The 19,892-nt window shown below is 41.0% G+C and overlaps 1 protein-coding gene across 21 annotated transcripts in view; it reads right to left on the reverse strand.

Moving 5' to 3' along the window:
• The window catches only part of dnmt3ab (DNA (cytosine-5-)-methyltransferase 3 alpha b), a 569,168-nt gene that overhangs the window by 178,523 nt on the left and 370,753 nt on the right, over positions 1-19,892 (reverse strand). For 18 of the 21 annotated variants that reach the window (XR_011340476.1, XM_069886523.1, XM_069886520.1 and 15 more), the window contains one exon: positions 8,558-8,746. The exons of the other annotated variants lie outside the window; for them this stretch is intronic. Coding sequence is in view for 17 of the 18 variants with exons in the window: in XM_069886523.1 (XP_069742624.1) it covers positions 8,558-8,746 (189 nt within the window). In the remaining variant the exon portion in view is untranslated. The remainder of the gene's footprint in view (positions 1-8,557; positions 8,747-19,892) is intronic. 21 annotated transcript variants of the gene reach the window in all.

Consider the following 19,892-nt stretch of genomic DNA (forward strand, 5'->3'; position numbering starts at 1 on the left):
TCTATTCTTTCTCCTTACATTGACCAGCATGTTCAGATTTTGATCATTTTTTTGCCAAACACAAAAACATTAGTACAAAAATTCAAATAATGTTCATTATTATGTTTATTAATGAGTTGAGTTGGCAGGTAAGGTAAAGCAAATAAAAGACTTCACTGAACATAACCAAACATGATAAACAGGACAGGGAGAGAGAGAGCCCACAGTGTGGCATCTGCTTCCTGCTAGTTTTCGATTCAACTAGTGCATCCTCGCGGTGCACTGTTGCGAGTAAGGTGAATGCATCAGGTGCAGACCAGCCAATGGCAGTGGCTGTCTACATCCCCTTTCTTGAGCTACCCCCTGCATGATACAGTGAACATATATAACCTTCACTAGTACAACAATATATACATTCAACCCAGTTCAGTCCAGGTATTTTGGGTTTGGCTTACAGACATGCCCAGCGCACTTTTGTAATAGCCCTCCATTGATGTGGAGGCTTGGGTCATCTTGTCTGATTGTCTCTACTGTCCATAGTCTCAAAGGCATCTTCTATCTCTTCTCCTGTGGTTACCGGGGTGTTCACATTGATCCTGAGTTAACGTTCCAAATCCAAAAATGCTTATTTGTCTAGGTTAGTTTGAGAAAGGGGTGGCTCTCTTACTGGGAGGATGTCTCATCTGTTCCTCCTGTATATTTTCCTCCTTGAACAAACCAGGTATGACCTGGGTTCCTGGCAGCTCATTTCCACTATACTCAGGAGGATGTAACCTTGTGGAGTCTGCATCCTTACAATTTGCCCTTTGGCCAACGGGACAAGTGGCTTGCTGGTTTTGTCATAACTCTTCTTTTGCACCAGCCTTCTGTTTAGCAGCTTGGCCCTGACTTGCTAGAGATAATTTGGTTGGGGGTCCAGAAGTCTCCTTGCCACTGGTAGGGTAGTCCTGATCTGCCTCAACATTAACGGTTGCACTGGTGAGCCCAGGGTGGTGTTGTAAGGGACGTTTCTTAAGTTGAGTTGGCTGAGGAAGACATCTGTTTTCTCTCTGTGGGACTTCTCCATTAGCTGCTTGGCACTTCTCACCGCTCTTTCAGCCAGCCCATTTGATTGTGCGTATTCTGGGATGCTGGTGATGTGGGAGAAGTCCCATGCTGTTGCAGTCGCGCAACCTCTGGCTAGTGAAATGTCTGCTATTGTCCGAGAGAAATGTATGAGGTTCCACATGTACCAAAAAGTGCCATTTTAGTTTTCTGATGATGGCCGCAGAGGTTGTGTCCCAGAGCAGGTCTGTCTCAAACCAGTATGAGTATGAGTCTATTAGTACTAGTACTGTTGGCTCTGTCCATTCAAAGATATTGGTAGCCACAGTCAATTAGGGTAGGTCGGGTACTGGGTGCAGCTGCAGTGGCTCTTTTTGTTAGTGTGGCTTGATACTGTTGCACACCGAGCAGGACTGTACCTCTTCATCTATGTTCTCCTTCATACCTGGCCAGAAGACAATGTCCATTGCTCTGCGTTTCGCTGCTTCTGTGCCAGGATTTCCTCTGTGCAGGATCTCCACATACATATTCTGCAGTGTGCAAGGGATGACTGCTCTTAGATCCTTCATGATTATCCTTTCATCAATAAGAAATTCATCACAGTATGGAAAGAAAGGTTGCACTGCTGGTGACAGGCTGCGCTGCTTGGCCAGCCAGTCACCCTTAATGAAGGTACCCAGGATGTTTAAGGTTGTGTCTTCTTCCATGTGCTTTCTTAGTTTGTCCAGCCGGGTCGAGGATATACAGGTTACTGTTATCACATCGAAAGTGTCCTCATCCTCGACATGCAAGACTGTGCATTTTCTGGGAGCCCATGACAAGGCATTGGCTAAGTGCATTTCCTTGCCGCATTTGTGTACAAGGGTAATGTGGTATTTCTGGAGCCTGAGCATCATAAGCTGCAGTCTAGCCCATGCTGCATGAATTGGCTTGTTTATTATGGTCACCAGTGGTTGGTTTCTATGGTGACCAGTCTGCCATTGACATAATCAGAATTTTGAGCAGGCAAAAACCACCGCCAGTAACTCTTTTTCAATCTGAGCATACCTCGTTTCTGTGTCTGTAAGTGACCTGGAAGCATCCGCCACTGGTCTTCTGTCCTGCAGGCATGCTGCTCCTCGGCTGAACTGTGAGGATTTGCAGATCAGCATCTTCGGTCTACATACATCATAATAGGTGAGGACTGGAGGGCAAGACATGTTTCTTTAGGGAAAGAAAGGCATTTTGTTGTTCGTGCCAGGTCCATTCGACATTTCTATGGGTCAACTGTCTGAATGGGGCTGTCAGTTCACTGGAGTTGGGGATGTACTTGCCCAGCTAATTCATCATGGCCAGGATCCTTTGCAGGGCAGCCACATCCGCTGACACCAGCAGTTCGCTGATGGCCCTCATTTTGGATGGGTCCACCTGCAGGTCCTTGCTGGTGAACATGTGTCCCACAAAGCTGACTTGATTTAGACAAAACCTGCACTTGCGAGGGTTGAGCCATAGGTTTACCTTCTGTGCCCGGTTGAGCACCTTCTTTAGGTTGGCATTGTGCTCTTCTAGTGTCCTGCCACCTACTAGAATGTCTGGTCTATGTTGGCACAGTGGTACCCAGTGAAAATTTGTTCTATTTACCGTAGTTTCTGCACAGCTAGCCGAACTCTGGGAAGATCTCCCTTCTTGGTATATGGTCTCCTTCGCAATTGCCGCATCCCATCCTGGGTGTTGGGTGGCCTGGCTGGCTCTTCCTTCTAACATCCAGCTACTGTCTGCCTGTATCACATTGATGCTTGTGGAGAGGCTAGCTTTTTACCGTTTTCCTTGGTAGATTCATATGCCAAGAACGGTGCGATGGCCTTTGCTAGTGTCAGTTCGCTGTCTCACAGGAGCACCTTCCGCATATTATTATCGCAAATGCCACAGTTCATTGTCTTTAATTAATTCATCACAAAGCGTGCCGAAATTGCAAGTTTTCACCCTGATTTTTAAATTGCTGACATACAAGTGTAACGACTTGCCAGGCTTTTGGTTTCTCATGTTGAATTTGTCACATTTTTCTGAATTTACGCTTTAAACATTCAGGGTCCTCTCTCGACTCAACCGGGCTGGTAACGAGGATCCCGTCACACACTTCGCCTGCATTCACAAATGACCTCTCCCTTTCAATGGCTTCTGGGCCCAACAAATTAAACAGAATGTATGCCCTGGTATGGGCAGGCTTGTCGCTATGTGCTGCCGCTATGAATGTCGTATTCCTGTTCAAAGATATGCCAGTTTTCTGTCACATTTTCACCAAACATGAGTGGGTTGGGCTGCCTGAATCTGTCCGCCATTATGGAGACCATGCAAAATGTGGTGTGGTTACTCACTGTGACCAACTTGTGACTGGAAGACTTCAGCCTTGGGGCACTCTTGATCCCACTTCTGACACCATGTTCGTTGTTGTGTGCTTAATAACGAGTTGAGTCGGCAGGTGAGGTAAACCAAATAAAAGACTTTAATGAACACAACCAAACATGATAAACAGGGGAGGGAGAGAGAACCTACAGTGTGGCATCTGCTTCCTGCTAGTTCCCGATTCAACTATCGCACCCTCGTGGTGCTTGCGCATGCACTGTGTGCTGTTGCTAGTACGATGGCTGCAATGCGAATGCGTCAGGTGCAGAGCAGCTGATGGCAGCGGCTGTCTACACAAATGGTAACATTGATCACTTCCATAATTTGGAACTGAATATGGGAGGAAGAATACAATGACAGCCAGTATTATGCATATAATACATATAAGTCACTGGGGGCAAGTTCTATGGATTACAAATTAGTTCAATGTTTGTCAATTATGGCAACATAGATTCAGTTGGTAAACGTTTGAGATGAAAAGAATGAACATTATGAAATGTTTTCAGGTACCCCAAGTACTTGCTGAAACTGTCAAACATCAAAGTATTATTTTAAGGGCCTCCTTCCAACAATGCGCCTAAACTTCATCTTACAAGGGGGAATCAAGAACATACAAAGAAAATTTCTCTGAAGGTAAGTTGTTGTAAACATGCTGCCTACCAATATAAGAAAAGAAGGATTTTAATGACCAAATTCTTTCCAGACGTGGTTAGTAGTTCCACAGAACTCAAAATATAATGCCACTCTTTCAGATTGTCTGCTTTAACCATAAGTACATCCAATTAACTCATTTGGATTTAACAAAATGCTATTGTTAAGGATGCAGTTACCCACACATGACAGAAAGTTGAAAAAATAAGGGATTAAAGATACCTTGGCTGTCTCACCCATCTGATTTACTCCTACTTAATTTAAATTGCTTTGCCTGGACTGTTAATCATAACACACTTTGAGCAAGAATTGAATGGTAAAGGAATTAATTGAAAGCAGAATATGCAGGAAATGCTCAGCAGGCCATGCAATACTGATGGTGTGAGGTACAGAGTTTTTGTTGTAGCCTGGACTAATTTTGTTTTATTTCCATCTCCAATGTTGTGCTTTGGTAAAGTTATGGAGCTAACTTCTGCTCAAAAGAATAAGCAAACTCTGCAGCATAAATTTCTCCTTTAATTGCTTAATTGTAGGCTTCAGTTCATCAGTTGAATGCACAACTGATCATCTTCAACCATTCTGATAGATAGCAAGCCAGGAAGCAAGTTATCTAATTTCTAAACTGCTTTTGAATATCTTATAAAGAGTGAAATTAAAAAAAACTCTTATAATACATTAAATTACATCAGGAGCTGAAATATCATAAACTGAAATAACTAAAAAAAAATCATGGTCTTTCAAAAGACATTCAGAGGGAATTATAATCACAGAAACATTAAGCAAGTTTTTGAGGACTAGAATGATTGTTTAATAATAGGAACGAAACCTTCAGCCCATAATGTCTGCGCTGACCACGATGCCCAAGTTAAACTATCACTCTGCCCCTTAAACACAACTAATGCATCTGCTTCCAGATCAACCCTTGGCAGCCTTTCACTCTCTCTGCAAAATACTTAGCCTGTACATCTCCTTTGAACTTTCCCCCCCCTTACTTTTACACATTTTCTCCGGTATGTTACCTTTTTATTCTGGGAAAAAAGATTCTATCTATGACTCTCATAATTGTATAAACTTCTACTAGGTCTCCCTTCAGCCTTTAACAATCCACAGGAAAAAAATATTTTTTAATAGCACATGTTTAGTTACAGCTTAGTATATTAAGAAAATATTAAACACCGTTCTTTCAAGAGTTTTTTTAAATGGGAATAATTGGCAGAGAATGGAGTTGAGAAGAATAGGTGTGGCTCTCAATGAAACATAAGATTCTACAGAATCTTGACAAGATAGATGGCATGAGGTACAGTCGTATGATAAATGTTTGGCACTCAAGACTGAGAGGTAGAAGAATCTCTTTTAGATACTGATAGGTCGTTGAAATTTTGTACTTTTCTACTATAGAGAACTTTGAATGCTGAGTCACTATGTTTATGAAAGGCTGAGAGTGATAACATTTTTGAACTATAGCAAAATCAAGTGTGATAAGGATCAAATAGGAAAGTTCATTTGAGGTAAAAGATTAGATTAGCCATATCTCTTACCTTTGTTGTCTGGTGGAGCAAGCTAGAAGGGTCAAGTGGTCTGGCCTTGATTTTTATGCAAGGTCTTTGCACAATTGGAAAATATTGCAAATAGTTAATGCTTTCAACAATATTCTGATTAATGCAGATTACATTAGAGAAAGCTGCAGTATTTTGATTTATGAAAGCAGCATTGATTCTAAATATTTCTCATGTTTGCTAATTAGCAAAGAAAAAGCCCCTTTCATAGCTTCTGTGAAATTGCACTTTTAATGTTGAGTTTTCTACAACAGTCACCAACAGGGAATTTATTCATACAGTTCAGTGATTTTCGCTTGCACCCATTAACTGGAAAGAAGAGAAAATTATATATCTTATTTTAGATCCTACCTACACTGCATGTCCAACTTCAAAATATTTAGACTGCAATGAAGATTAAATCTTCATTTATAAATAGAAAAATATCTGGAATGTATTTGACTTGAATATAAAAATAGTTGCTGTTCAAAGAACATTTCTCAGTATTCTAACTGCATTCTAACCAGACACACTTGTGGTAGTTATTCTAATATGTTTAAAACCCCAAATGATTTACAGAAAAAATTCCAAGAAAATTCAAATTTTCCTTCAAATGCATATTCCAAGTGTCATTGCTCAGCTTGAATAATAGATGACAAATGATGTGCACCATTCAATTGCTTTGAATTTAAAAAGTCAAAACATTTTTATCCACAAGGTGGAGATAAAGTTACATATTTTGAATAAGGCAAGACTTTAAAATTGTTTCAATTTTAGAAAGGAGGACATGATAACATAATCCACTGAAATATTTGGCTTACTTTCAACTGCACAAAACTGATGATATTTTTATACCCATGGAGACATACAGTTTGTTAGAAGCAGTATAAGGAACACTTTCTTTGAGGTCTTTGCATTGAGAATTCTTCATTGTTCTCTCAATTTGTGTCCGTCTCTTGCTTTCTTGTGTGCTGGATGAAGAGTAGCTTTCCTTCTATGAAGTTGTTAGTGACCACAATGAGGGTGAATGAATGTCTTTTGATTTATTTTCACTTTGTTTTTATGGTGATTATTTCAATCTTCTGTCAGGCGATGTCAATAATCTATCCTTTGTATGCCAATGTTATCCCTGTCATTTCGTCCCATATCATGAACAAAGAAGGATTATTATTCCCTGAACATTCTACAGGAACAGCAATGTTACATACTGCAGTCGTAAAAGTAGGCCAAAGGCATGGCACTCGCTTCCTTGCAGGTCCAACATCACTCAAAACAATCAATACTAGTCAGAATGAAGCAAACATCTTGATTACCAGTTCATCTTCCACCTTAAACAATCACATCCTCTTGAATCTGCGCATCAGGGCTGTAATGAGAAACCTGATAGGGGCTTTCCTCTAGTACCTATAGTGAAAACAGTGCCTGGTGGTGGAAGCAATGAGTGTTTCAGCTCCTGAATAGTGCTGAGCTTCTTGTATGTTGATGGATCTATTTTAATCCAGGCAAGTGGAGAAAATTCCCTCACACCCCTGGTGTGTGCCTGATGTGGAAATTCTTCCAGCTGAGGCATCATAATGCATGTGGTCTGTTTGTGATCCTTTCACCTGTTTTCTCTCCTCTTGAACTTTGTCCACAATATAAATATATTGAGAAAATTTCAAAGCGATATTGGAAAAGAAAATACCTTCTAATATAAAACAAATGTTTCTGAGCACAATTTAAAATAAACAACAAAGAACGTGCTCACGAACTTCACATTTCTGAAATATTTTGCTCTAATGTATATATTAAAGTTTGGGAAGCATTTATGGTCATTGATTTAATAACAAAACCCAACAAGAAAAACATCATAAATTCCACAACCTTAGAAGCACTGGGAGTGAAGAATTGAAAGTTTATGCCTGTTCAACACTGCAAGTTTTTTTGAGGCAATGAGTTAATGTGGTGTCAAAATCTTGCAGAGAATGTCCTACATTGTAAATGACCTGTCTGATCAAGTGGTTGTTTACCATTCTATTCTTGATGATTGATGGCAATATTTCACTCAAAAGCATTTAAAGTTACAAAACATCTTGAAATTTTAGACCTATAGTACAGTAACAGGCTCCTCACAAACAGTGCCAGATTCAAGCCCAGGCCTCTGGTGTTGTAATAGCATTGTGTTAAATACTAGGTTAACCGTGCCGTCCTGTTGAAAATGGTTGAAAGATTACCCACTGTACTCCACACATTTCCTACCTTTGTTTTTAACCTGTAGATTGTCTCATTTTGCTGAATGTGTTGATTTATTGACAAGCCTTGTTCATTTGTGAGTCCAGCCAGTGTTGGTTAGGAGATTATTTGACAATAATGAGGATCAAGATATCCCCACCCCAGCTTACAAGCATTATCTTTTCATAGCCCAATGGACAGCCTTTCAGCCAGTTATGGTACCCATTCTACTGCCTTGGTGAGATTAGGAAATGCTGGATCAACATACTGAGATCTCTCGATAGGTTAAAAATGCTGAACCACCAGGAGATTCACCTCTGACTGAATGCTTCTAATCTACATTGAGGGTTGAGTCTCTATTGCTAAGCAATTCCAAAGTGGTCCTGGTACAGAGCAACATTCCCAGAAATCGCTGGTCTGGAAAATACATGCCAGTACTGCATCAGTCATAGATTTGATTTTCTGATGAGTCATCCCAGAGAGGATCACTCCTCAATGGGAGCATCTATTTATTCATTCTTAAACAATACCCTGTACTTCTGAGGTCAATCATTTACTTTAGTGACAAGATGGTATCCTTCAACACAAGATAATGACACTGTCAAGGCATCTCATGGAAACAACCAATCAAAAATGTCCTGATAATTCACACAGGAGTTTGTGTGATCACTCCAAGCACCCTGCTGTATGCAATGGGTGGCAAATTATTGACTGAAACAAAGTAACCCAGTAGAGTAATGGTTTAGACACTGTACCTCAGTCTGGGGGAGGGGGTGAAGATTCCCACTTCGGGGAAAATATGACATTCTTTCCATCTCACTCCACGGTAAGAGTGCTTCCTCTTGGCTAAGCAATGGAGTGGCATTCAAGTGGGATGCATCAGGGGGGTCTGCAGCCTTTTTACTCACCCTCCTAGCGGGAGAAGGACGCATGGAGGTGAGAGACTAAAATGAAGGAATAAGAAGACAAAAACAGGAAAAATGTAAGTAAATGAAAAGAACACCCATTATGGAATGGGGATGACATTAAAAAATTCTCGGAGTTTCGTACCTACAGGTCATAGACAAGTTTATACCAGCATAATTAGAAATTTCACCATTGTGACATCAACTCTTTGGGATATGTTGATCAGCAGTCAATCAAACAAGGAGGTTAACTAACATGAATCTGTTTATACTTGATGTTTGGGGAAACACCATGTTCTATTTACGATTTTGAACCAAATTGCTGCATACCCTTTCAGTTGATATTTCACTTGCAAACTTGTTCACTTGATCAGGACATCAAATATGGTAGAACTTACCAAATCCTTGAAAAAAAATTCATCCCATTTTAAAGATAATGATCAATACATTGTATTCATCTATTGATAGTTGTGATTAAGCCTAACCTTTTGCAATCTTTAATGATGGTGGGTTGAGATGGGAGAAAATTGAAACAATCAAGTGAAGTAGCTGGTGCCTTTTGTAGATACAAAGGTCATCTAATGCCATTTTATAGCAGGGTCTATATATCTACAAAACATCATTAATCTATATTTCTTACAATGGATCATTTCTAGTTATGAAAATGGTGCTGACATAACAGATAATCATTTGTTGAATGATTCTTCCTCAAGAGATTGGTCATCTGTGAAAGCACTAATTTAGCTTGAAAATTATTTTTCGTCATATTTAACATTAATGTGTAGTTCTAAAAACAATATACATATGGTAGTAATGCACTTCATAGTACTGACAAACTACACCTCAACCAGAATAAAAACCGCGATTTCTTCTTGAATCCCGAAACCATACCACAGATCATGGAAAGCCTTTACACAATTTCCAAAGAAAATAGTCCAATAGGTTTGAATTTATTTTTACACTATACAGGCTTGGTTCACCATTAATCTGACAGATTAATGTCTAACATGCATGCGGGCTTTAAGAAACCTTCTCGTACAGATGGAGATTTACATCTGCAGGTGCTGCTACCTCTGGATGCAGATAGTTTGTGTGTTACGGTGTTCCACATCACACATCAAATTCAAATGGCCAATCACTGCTTGATTCCACACAGGTTTTACCAAATGCAAAAAAAAATGAAATTGAATGCTAATGAATAAAACATTATTTTTATTTCCACTGATTGCTCAATTTCAAATGGTGCTCATTCATGAAGTTGGCTGTTATTCCAATGTTGGATCTCTCGCGAATAGAAAAACTTGCTCAAATGTGACACATTGGAAACATGTGATGTCAAAGCTGTTAGTTGAATGGAATACCCACTGAGTGAATCTAGTTATTTATTACACTGCTTGGCATTAATTCCTTCAAGGGCAGATTGTTCAACCAGAACCAAATACAAATTCTAATTTTGCAAATTCATTTGTGGTTTTGTATGCACGTGTGGGCACATGCATATACAGTGAACCACAGTCTACACGTGTGATCTGTGTGTGAAATTGTTTAAAACACAAGCTGGGTAGAATAAATCAATGAAGCTTGAACTTCAAATAAATACAGAGGAATTAATCAAGATTATAGATATTTACTATGCTTATGTTGTGTGCAGAATTTCTTGACTGTCAGCCACAAATAATGAATATTTAGTGAGGCCATCTGTGACTTCCCAATTCACATATAACATTTTTATTTGAACCATTTTGGATATACACTCAAAATGTTGCATATAATTCCTTTCTTGTTGAGTTATAATTATCGACAACTGAGGTATCTATTGACTATAATGATGAATAACAAAGACTAGTTTTCTGATGAATCTTTTGGTAGTGATGGATATTGGGACTTCAAGCAGGTGCTGCACCTGATCTTTGTGAAGGATGATTGAAAATTTTGGGAACACACGAGTTTCCAATTTCTGCATCTCACTGTTAAGGTTCTACATCAGCAAGTAAGATTCTGAAAATTACCTTCTCCAACAACATGACAGCAAAGACCTTGCAGGGAATTCAGGTACAAAAAAAGCTATTTCCATTCTTTCTTTCCTTATGAACCTCTTGTTTTTTTTTCTCAAGTGTTCATGCAGTGTACAGCATACATAACAGAAATGTCATCCTAAGCTGGCTTTCAAAAAGCAAACACTGGAAGAACTCAGTGGGTGAAGGAGCATCTGAGGAGGCAAATAGATGGTCAACATTTCAGGTCATAACCTTGCATGAGGAATGAGAGTGTAGAGGGAAGATAGACAGTATAAAGAGGTGAGATGTGGGGGTGAGACAGAAGCTGGTAGGTGATAAGTGGAACCAGATAAAGGGGCACGGGGTATGGGGGGAGGTTGATGGGCAGAAGATAGAATCAGGTGGGGCAGGTGGAGAAAGGAGTTTAGAGTCAGAGACTTGTGAGAGGTAGAAAAGAATAAAAAATCTAAAATGTGCAGAGGACGCCAGGTTGAGGGTGAGGAGGGAGAAGGTTGAGATAGAGGGTGGAAAACTGATGTGGAGTCAGGTGAGGGTGTGATGAATGGCAAATGGAACCAAATGAGGGAGAGGATAGGAAGGTTAAACCAGGGGAGAAGAAACACAGGTGAACAGGTGTATCAATCTTGGTTGATGGAAATGGGATAGGTGAACAAAGGGAAAGTGAACCTAAATGAACCAATACTATTGGGAAAGGAACACGGGGGGGGGGGGGGGCTTAATTGGAAAATTCAATGTTCAGACCATTGGGTGTTGGCTAACCAGATGGGATAGAAGGTGTTGTTTGGCCTCTTGGCCTCACCGTGGCAGTAGAGAAAGTCAAGCACAGAGAGGTCAATGTGGGAATGGGAAGGTGACATGCAACTGGAAGCTCAGGATATTTCAGATATTGCATGGGAGATCTGCAAAATGGTTGCCTTGTCTATTTTTGGTCTTGCCGATCTAGTGAAAAATCTCACTGTACACGAACGTTGCATGTTGGAGGACTGTTGACATTTTTTTTGGGGGGGGGAGAATGGGGTGGGAACATGCTAGAAAGAAAATCACTTGTAAAAATGAATATTTTTTCAAAGAATTTGAAGATGAATCAACTCATAAGTAAGCATTTTCTTCTATTTCTAGGTTCAAATGTCTGCCAATTCTTTTTCCAGATGTGTGACAAATTTATATCCTACAGAATACAAAAGTGAGGAAGTTATGATTATTTAAATTCTGGCCAGGCCACAGCTGGATCTTGTTTCAGTTCTGGTCACTGTGGTTTTGGAAGAATGTGAGGAGTTTGGACATGGTGCAGAAAATACTCATTTGAATAGTTCCACAGATGAGAGGCTTGTATTATACAGAAAACCAAGAGAAGCTGTGTTGGCTTTGCTTGGAGCTGATAAAATTGAGGAATGAAGACATTTCTCCTGATCATAAACCTAAATAGCTGAGTATCAATGCTGAGTTACTGGCCCAAGTTATAGACTCTCACAATTTTTGCTTCCAGAATTCCTGAGCCTGCTCTTCACTAACAACCAGTTCTTATTTCATGTTCTATTCCCCTCAAAATCTGTGCACTTGCACCTTACTGATCAGCTTCTTGTGTACATCCTTCTGAAAATACAAATTCACCACATGCACTGGCTCCCCTTCATCTATTCTACTCATCACATCCTCAAAGGATTCCTATATGACTTTCCTTCCATAATTCCATGCTGAATTGCTCTATTGAAGGAATTTTATTCAAGGAATCTTGGCTAACAGGTCAGTAGTAGTCTTCTTTCTTCTTAATTCCTCTTTAAGCAGTGATGTCATATTTGACATCCTCTAATCCTCAAGAATAATTGCAGAATTAGTAGAAGTTTGGAAGATGATAACAAAAGCATTCACACTCTGTATCTATCACCTCTTTTAAATGCCTGTAAAGTAGAACCTGTGATTTCAGACTAGTATATTTCAATTTAACAATATTTATTTCTTCCAGTCCCTTATTCTCATGAGACCCTTGGCAGTATTTTTGTATTTTCTTCTGTGAGGATAGAGATAAACTTAAGCCCTCTGTCATTATTTTCCTTTATAAATTACCTTGCTTCTGTCATGATGAGGCCCAAGGCTGAATTTACATCAGCGGTAGCATTTTCGATCACAGCTCAAAGGATTTTGTCATGTTTCAATTGGGGAGGGAAGAGTGTGGTTAGAGCAGAGTGGGAGTCCTTCCAGGTATTGTATGGACGTGCAGAGGCTTCCAAAGAGCAATGTATACAGGAGGTAAACTTCCTTGTGCAAAGGATAAGCCCTTTGAATAGCTGTCGTTTTGGTAGGTTTCCACTGCATTCAGAGCTCCTTCTAATATGGAAAAAGCAACTTTGCAAAGGTTGAAGCTTCCCCACTTTGCTGGGTGAGGTTCTTTGACTTCTGCTCTACAGCAGTGAGCAGCAATGTTCCATAAGTGTTACTTATCAGCAAAGATGCCCTCCAAGCACTCTGCCTATGACTGAAGGAGAATTGTGTCTGGGCCTGAAAATAATATGCAGCTTGCATGTTCACCATCATTAACTTTGTGCCTTGGGAGATTAACCATCTTGTTTATTTTCAAGACAAATTCTTTTAAGAAACAAACTCTGAGTGCTAGATAATTTGTAAAAGATGGGTCTGCACCTCATGTGACTGACATTTCTCTCTAGTTAAAATAGCGTTAATGCAATTTTTCGCCTGGGCAATGCTGTTTTTTACTAGGCATTGTGCAGATGTGTTTCAGAACCAAATGTGTCATTGAGGTTCGTGGTTCAAGAGTCTTATATCTCTAGGCCAGAGGATTTCAGATTTATTCTCTGATTTAGGTCTTGCGCAAATAATTTTGGCTGACACTTTTAGTAGAGGAGTTGTGTGTGGTTGTATAAAGCATTGGTGAGGCCAAATTTGGAATATTGCTTGGAGTTCTGGTCGTACAGGAAGGATATCAGTAAGACTGAAAGAGTGCAGAGAAGATTTAACAGGATGTTTCTGGGTCTTCAGGAGTCGAGTTACAGGGAAACATTAAACAGGTTAGGATTTTATTCCTTGAAGTACGCTCTTTCCACTTAGATTAGGAGAGATAAATACTGGAGGACATAGCTTTAGGGTGAAAGGGGAAAGGTTTAGGGGAAACATTAGGGGGAACTTCACTCAGAGAGCAGTGGGAGTGTGGAACGAGCTGCCATATGACATGGTAAATTGGGGCTCACATTTAAGTTTTAAGAATAAATTGGATAGCTACATGGGAGAGGTCTGGAGAGTTTTGGACTGGGCACAGATCAATGGGACTAGCCGAATGATATTTTGGCAAGGACTAAGAGGGCCGAAAGGCCTGTTTTCTGTGTTGTAGTGTTCTATAGTTCTATAATTTTACAAATTATCTAGCACTCAGAGTTTGTTTCTTAATCAAAACAGGACATTCATAGTAAATGGGAGGGCAATGAAGAATGCAGTGGAGCAGAAAGACTTGGAGTAATGGTGCATTGTTCCCTGAAGGTAGAAACTCATGTGGATAGGGTGGTGAAGAAGGCTTTTAGTATGCTGGCCTTTATAAATCATAGAATACAGGAGTTGGGAAGTGATCTTGAGACTGATCAAGGCATTGGTGAGGCCAAATTTAGAGTACTGTGTGCAATTCTGGTCAGCAAATTATAGGAAGAATATCAACAAGGTAGAGAGAGGGCAGAGAAGATTTACGAAAATGTTCCCTTGGTTTCAGAAACTAGATTACAAAGAAAGATTAAGAAAATTATCTCTTTATTCTTTGGAGCATGGAAGGTTGAGAAGGGATTTGATAGAGGTATTTAATGTTATGAAAGGGATAGATAGAGTTGATGTGGATAGGTTTTTTCCATTGAGAGTAGGAGAGGTTGAAACAAGAGGTCATGAGTTAAGAGTTAAAAGGCAAAAGTTTAGAAGTAACATGAGAGGTAACCTTACTCAGAGAGTGGTGGCTGTGTGGAATGAGCTTCCGGGAGAAGTAGTGGCGGCAGGGTCCATTTTGTCATTTAAGGAAAAATTAGATATGTATCTGGATGGGAGGAAAATGGAGGGTTATGGGCAGGGTGCAGGTATGTGGTATTAGAGGAGACTATTAGTTTGGTGCAGACTAAAAAGGCCAAAATGGCCTGTTTCCGTGCTGTAATTGTTATATGGTTGTATGGTAATACTGAAGACTATATTGAAGATTATAAGTAATGTTCTTATTGCAGTGTATTGTCCACGTCAAAAAAAACACTCAGATAATCATCATATTCTTCTTCTTTGGCTTGGCTTCGCTGACGAAGATTTATGGAGGGGTAATGTCCACGTCAGCTGCAGGCTCGTTTGTGGCTGACAAGTCCGATGCGGGACAGGCAGACACGGTTGCAGCGGTTGCAGGGGAAAATTGGTTGGTTGGGGTTGGGTGTTGGGTTTTTCCTCCTTTGTCTTTTGTCAGTGAGGTGGGCTCTGTTATTTATGAGTCGAGATGACTGATATTTACACATAATAGTCAAGGATGAGGTACATTATCATATTCTTTCTTCATATTATCACCAGAACTATTAATTTGATACTCAGGTTCTACCCAACATCTAGATGAATATACAGCCATGCATCAACTTTATGTCTGGGCAATATTCTGGAAGTGGGGACACAAATCAATTTGGGTGTAAATTGATCATTATAGGTGAAATATACTATCCAACATAAGATACCATAACACACATACATATTTACCTAAACCTCTATATTGTACATATACATGTCTAAATACTATAGTTAATAAAAATTCTGTTTTTTTCCAGATGCCATTCATACACTATGTGGTGAATTCACCCCAGGACAAAGTAATGTTCTTATTGCAGTGGTAAATATTGTATTCTTTCCAAAATTTGATGAGTGTTTTTCCAGTTGTACCTTCATCAATTGCATTAATTGCTTGGGTGAATGTTCTTCGTACATAATAGGTCAGGACAGCTAGAAAGTGGTCGCAGGAGGCTGAAGAACAGTTAAACGGCAGTGGATGAGTGTGTCCCCACCAAATCATTCAGGGTTTTCCCCAACTAGAAGCCCTAGATTAACAATGAAATCCAGAACCTGCTGAGAGTCAGATCACAGGCATTTAAGTCCAGAGATCCAGATCAGTACAGCAATAGCAAGTATGATCTGCAGAAAGCTATCTCTTGGGTGAATTGGAGATTTTGGATGAAAATTTAAACAACAAAGGTCATCCGGCAGCTGTGCCAGGGCCAAAGTGCCTTAACATGTTACAAAATCAAATCCAGAAAAGTACCTGATGCCAAAGCTTCTCTCCCAGAGGAACTCAATGCCTTCTATGTAGGATTTGACAACAGTAACAGCAAAGAATAACCCCTCCGCACCCAGACATTCCCATCCTGTTCGTATCTGAGGACGATGTGCATGCTGCCTTTGTGAGAGTGAATCTGAGGAAACCATCCAGCCCAGATGGAGTACCTGGCCAAGTATTAATGAACTGTGTTCATCAACTTACCAAGTTATTCATGGATATCTTTAAACTTTCACTCCAGCAGGGCATGGTAACTATCTGTTTCAACAGGCATCAATCATACCGATGCCCAGGAAGAGTGCAGTGACTTACCTAACAACTATTGACCAGTAGCACTTATATCAACAGTGATGAAGTGTTTTGAAAAGCTGGTGATGAAGCAGATCTGAGCAGTGACATGAATCCATTCCAGTTTTCCTATCATGGTAACAGGTCTATGGCGGATGCCATCTCAATGGCCCTACACGGAGCACCTGGACAGCAAAGATGCATATATCCGGATGCACTTTATCGAATACAGTTCAGCATTTAACACCATCATCCTCTTAAAATTGGTCAGCAAACTCTAAAACCTGGGAGTTATTACACCACTCTGTAATTGGATCGTGGATTTCCTCACCTCCAGACCACAATCAGTGAAGATTGGCAAGAACTTCTACCCCACAATCTCCATCAGTACTGGAGCACCACAGGCTATATTCTTATCTCCCTGATCTACTCACTTTACACCTGTTATGTCAATAACACCATCTACAAATTTGCCGCCGATACCATGGTAGTGGGTTGTATAAAGGAAGGTGATGAGTCAGCATACTTCAGGAAAGCCAGATGAAAAATCCAGTGATTATTGGGGGAATCAGAGGTGGAGAGGGTGAGTAAATTTAAGTTTTTGGGTGTCACTATCTCGGAAGGCTCTTTCCTGGACCCAACACACAAACGGCATCGTGAAGAAGGCAAGTCAGTGCCTCTTCTTCCTCAGGAGTTTGCGGAGGTTTGGTATGACACCAGAAACACAAGTTTCTACTGATGTGTGGTAGAAAGTGTGCTGACCAGCTACATCATGGTCTAGTATGGGAACACTAATATCCCTGAGCATAAAGCCCTCCAAAAGGTAGTGGACACAGCCCAGGACATTACAGACAAAACTATTGAGTGCATCTACAGGCAATGCTGGTGTCAGAGGCCAGTAGCAATGATCAAGTATCCACACCACCCAGCACATGCTCTGTTCTCGCTGATGCTGTCAGGAAAGAGGAAGAGGTGTCACAAGACTTGCACCACCAGGTTCAGGAACAGCTGGTATCCCTCTACCATCAGAATCCTCAAAGACAAAGTTAATCAGAATTTAATTTAAGGACTCTTACTTGTGCACTTTATTGATTGATTTTCTTTGTTCTCTCAGAATTGCACAGTCAGTTTATTTACATTCGTTGTCTGTTTACAGTTCTTTTATTTGTTTGCATGTTTATACTGTATACAGTTTCTGTTTGCACTACCAATTAGGGGTAATTCTGCCACTTTCACAGGATAAAGGAATCTTAAGGTTGTAATTAATGTCATGAATGTACTCTGGCAATAAATCTGAAATCTGAAGACTGCAATAATCCTTTGATCGATAGGTTTGATCAATGAGGTTGGATTGGGAGGAAGAAATACCACTTTGATATAAGGATGGAAATCATTGATGTAAGGGGATGTCCTGGAGCATTATCAACAAGTAGCAAAATGTTAAAAGGAACATTTTATTTCATAGAATAATTTTCCAATTCACTAGCATAACAGTTAATTATGGCATCTTCAAAAAGTTTCCGAGTCATCAGGGACTTCTTGTTGCTGTGATAATGCAATAGGAGTGTGTTTGTTAATTTTTTAAAACACTCTAGGGTTTTCACTATACCAAATAGTGAACAGTTTCAACTTGTATCCAGCCACATTACCCCCTAACAGGAACATTATATGGTCCTTAAATGCCTTGAAGCTAGTCATTGATTTTGCCTTCTTATGGATGACAGTTCATTCTGGCATTTTTTTTCCAAAATAATAATATCTTATCCAAGTTAAGTGTTTGTTGAGGTAAATACTCTCCCTCTACAATTAGTTTATCTAATTATTTTACAAAAGCTTCAGCTGCCTTCACACAGGACTTGCAGAATCACCACTCATCTTAACACAGAACAAAGAATAACGCTGTTTAAAAAGCACTGGTAGCATTAAATTGCATGTCGTAGTCAGGTCCAGCTTTTGCTTCCAGCATCTTGGACAAGACACGAGCCTTTGCTGTGATTGTCATCTGGCTTAAGGGGATATACTTTTGATACTGATCTTCTATCCATGTGGCAAGCAACTTCTCCGTATCAGCTATCGGCCCCTCACTGTGGTGGCACACCACCAGCCTACTACTGGGGGTGACCTCTGTACCTGCAGAAGAACGCGGGAGGACAAGGCAACAAGGCTATCGATCAGCCGACATGAATGGACCAAGCCCCACCCGGTCGGCTGTCAATCACCCTCTGGGCTATAAGCTAGATCCGGCCCTTCGAAGCCAGTCTCAGAGCTTGCAACAGCTCTAAGAAAGTTTATGTTGTGGAAGTTTATGTTGAATAAAGCCTGTAGAACAGACTTTATGTTTTGTGTGTTTGCTTCTGTTTGATAGCACACCACAATTTATTCAACATAAAATTTGAAGCTGCCATGGAGAAGCTCCTGAGCACCGGGAGCCTCAAAATCGACCCACGCCATCTGGAAGTGCAAGCATACTTCGAGATCTGGAAGCACAAGGTTGAAGCAATCATCGAGGCACACGCTGACAACATCCTAGACTCCGACAGAAAAAGGCTCCGACAGAAAAAGGCTCATTTTACTCCGATCGAAGCTAGGTACTCGGAAGCAATGAACACCCTCGAGACCATGTATAAGCTTCCCACGAATGTGGTCTTTGCAAGGTACCTCCTGAGTATCCATGCCCAGCTGCCTGGAGAGACGGCCGAGTCCTACCTGAGAGCCCTGCGTGAGTTAGCCCGACTGTGTCTGGCAGAACCCAGGGTGAATGAAAGGGAGGTCAAGAGACTGATCACAGACACCTACATCCGGGGCTATGCACGAGAGTCATCATGCAGAAGCATCTAAAGGACAATATCTACTCCTTGGCCAAAACAGTGGAGGTAGTCTGAACCTTGGAGGCAGCTGCCCTTCACATCGAAGCCTTCAACTCCAGGCTTCTTCAGGCCTCCATGTGGTCAGCACAAACAGCAGCTATGGACCAAGACCAGATGGTGTATGAAAACATCACTGCTGTGGGTGCCCAGCACCCTTGTAAGTATTGTGGGTCCCAGTATGGGTCAGATCGTCGATCGCGCCAAAACTACCCGGCCAGAAATCAATACTGTTCGAGATGTGACAAGAAAGGCCACTTAGTCAAAATATGCCTTTCAAAGCCTGCCGGCAGCTCAGCGGCCCTCTATGACATGCCCCCCTCCTTCTCGGTCCCCGCCATACAACGATGTCATGTCCGGTCCACAGAATGATGTGACTTCCACCGCCCACGATGATGGCTGATGGCATGACATCACTTCCCTCGGCGCAACCAGCGTAGCCAGGGAGGAAGGCCAGCCATGCCGCTGCCTCACACCCCCATGCAGCGCCATCTTGGGCCGGTCAAGCGCAGATGCCACTGCCACCCGAGCCCTCCCAGGCCTACAACGAAGATGGTTCTGACGACGATGACGATGTGGTCAACACGGGCACAGACCAGGCTGCCCTACCAATGCAACCCACACCTCCAGATGCTGCCGATCGCTACCCACTGCACCCCACACCTATGGAAAGCACCTCCAGTTGACACTCACCTCTCATGATGCCTGCAGAGGATGCCGCCGGCCGCAAC

The sequence above is a fragment of the Narcine bancroftii genome, chromosome 6 (genome assembly GCF_036971445.1).
Source record: "Narcine bancroftii isolate sNarBan1 chromosome 6, sNarBan1.hap1, whole genome shotgun sequence".
Classification (NCBI taxonomy): Eukaryota; Metazoa; Chordata; class Chondrichthyes; order Torpediniformes; family Narcinidae; genus Narcine; species Narcine bancroftii.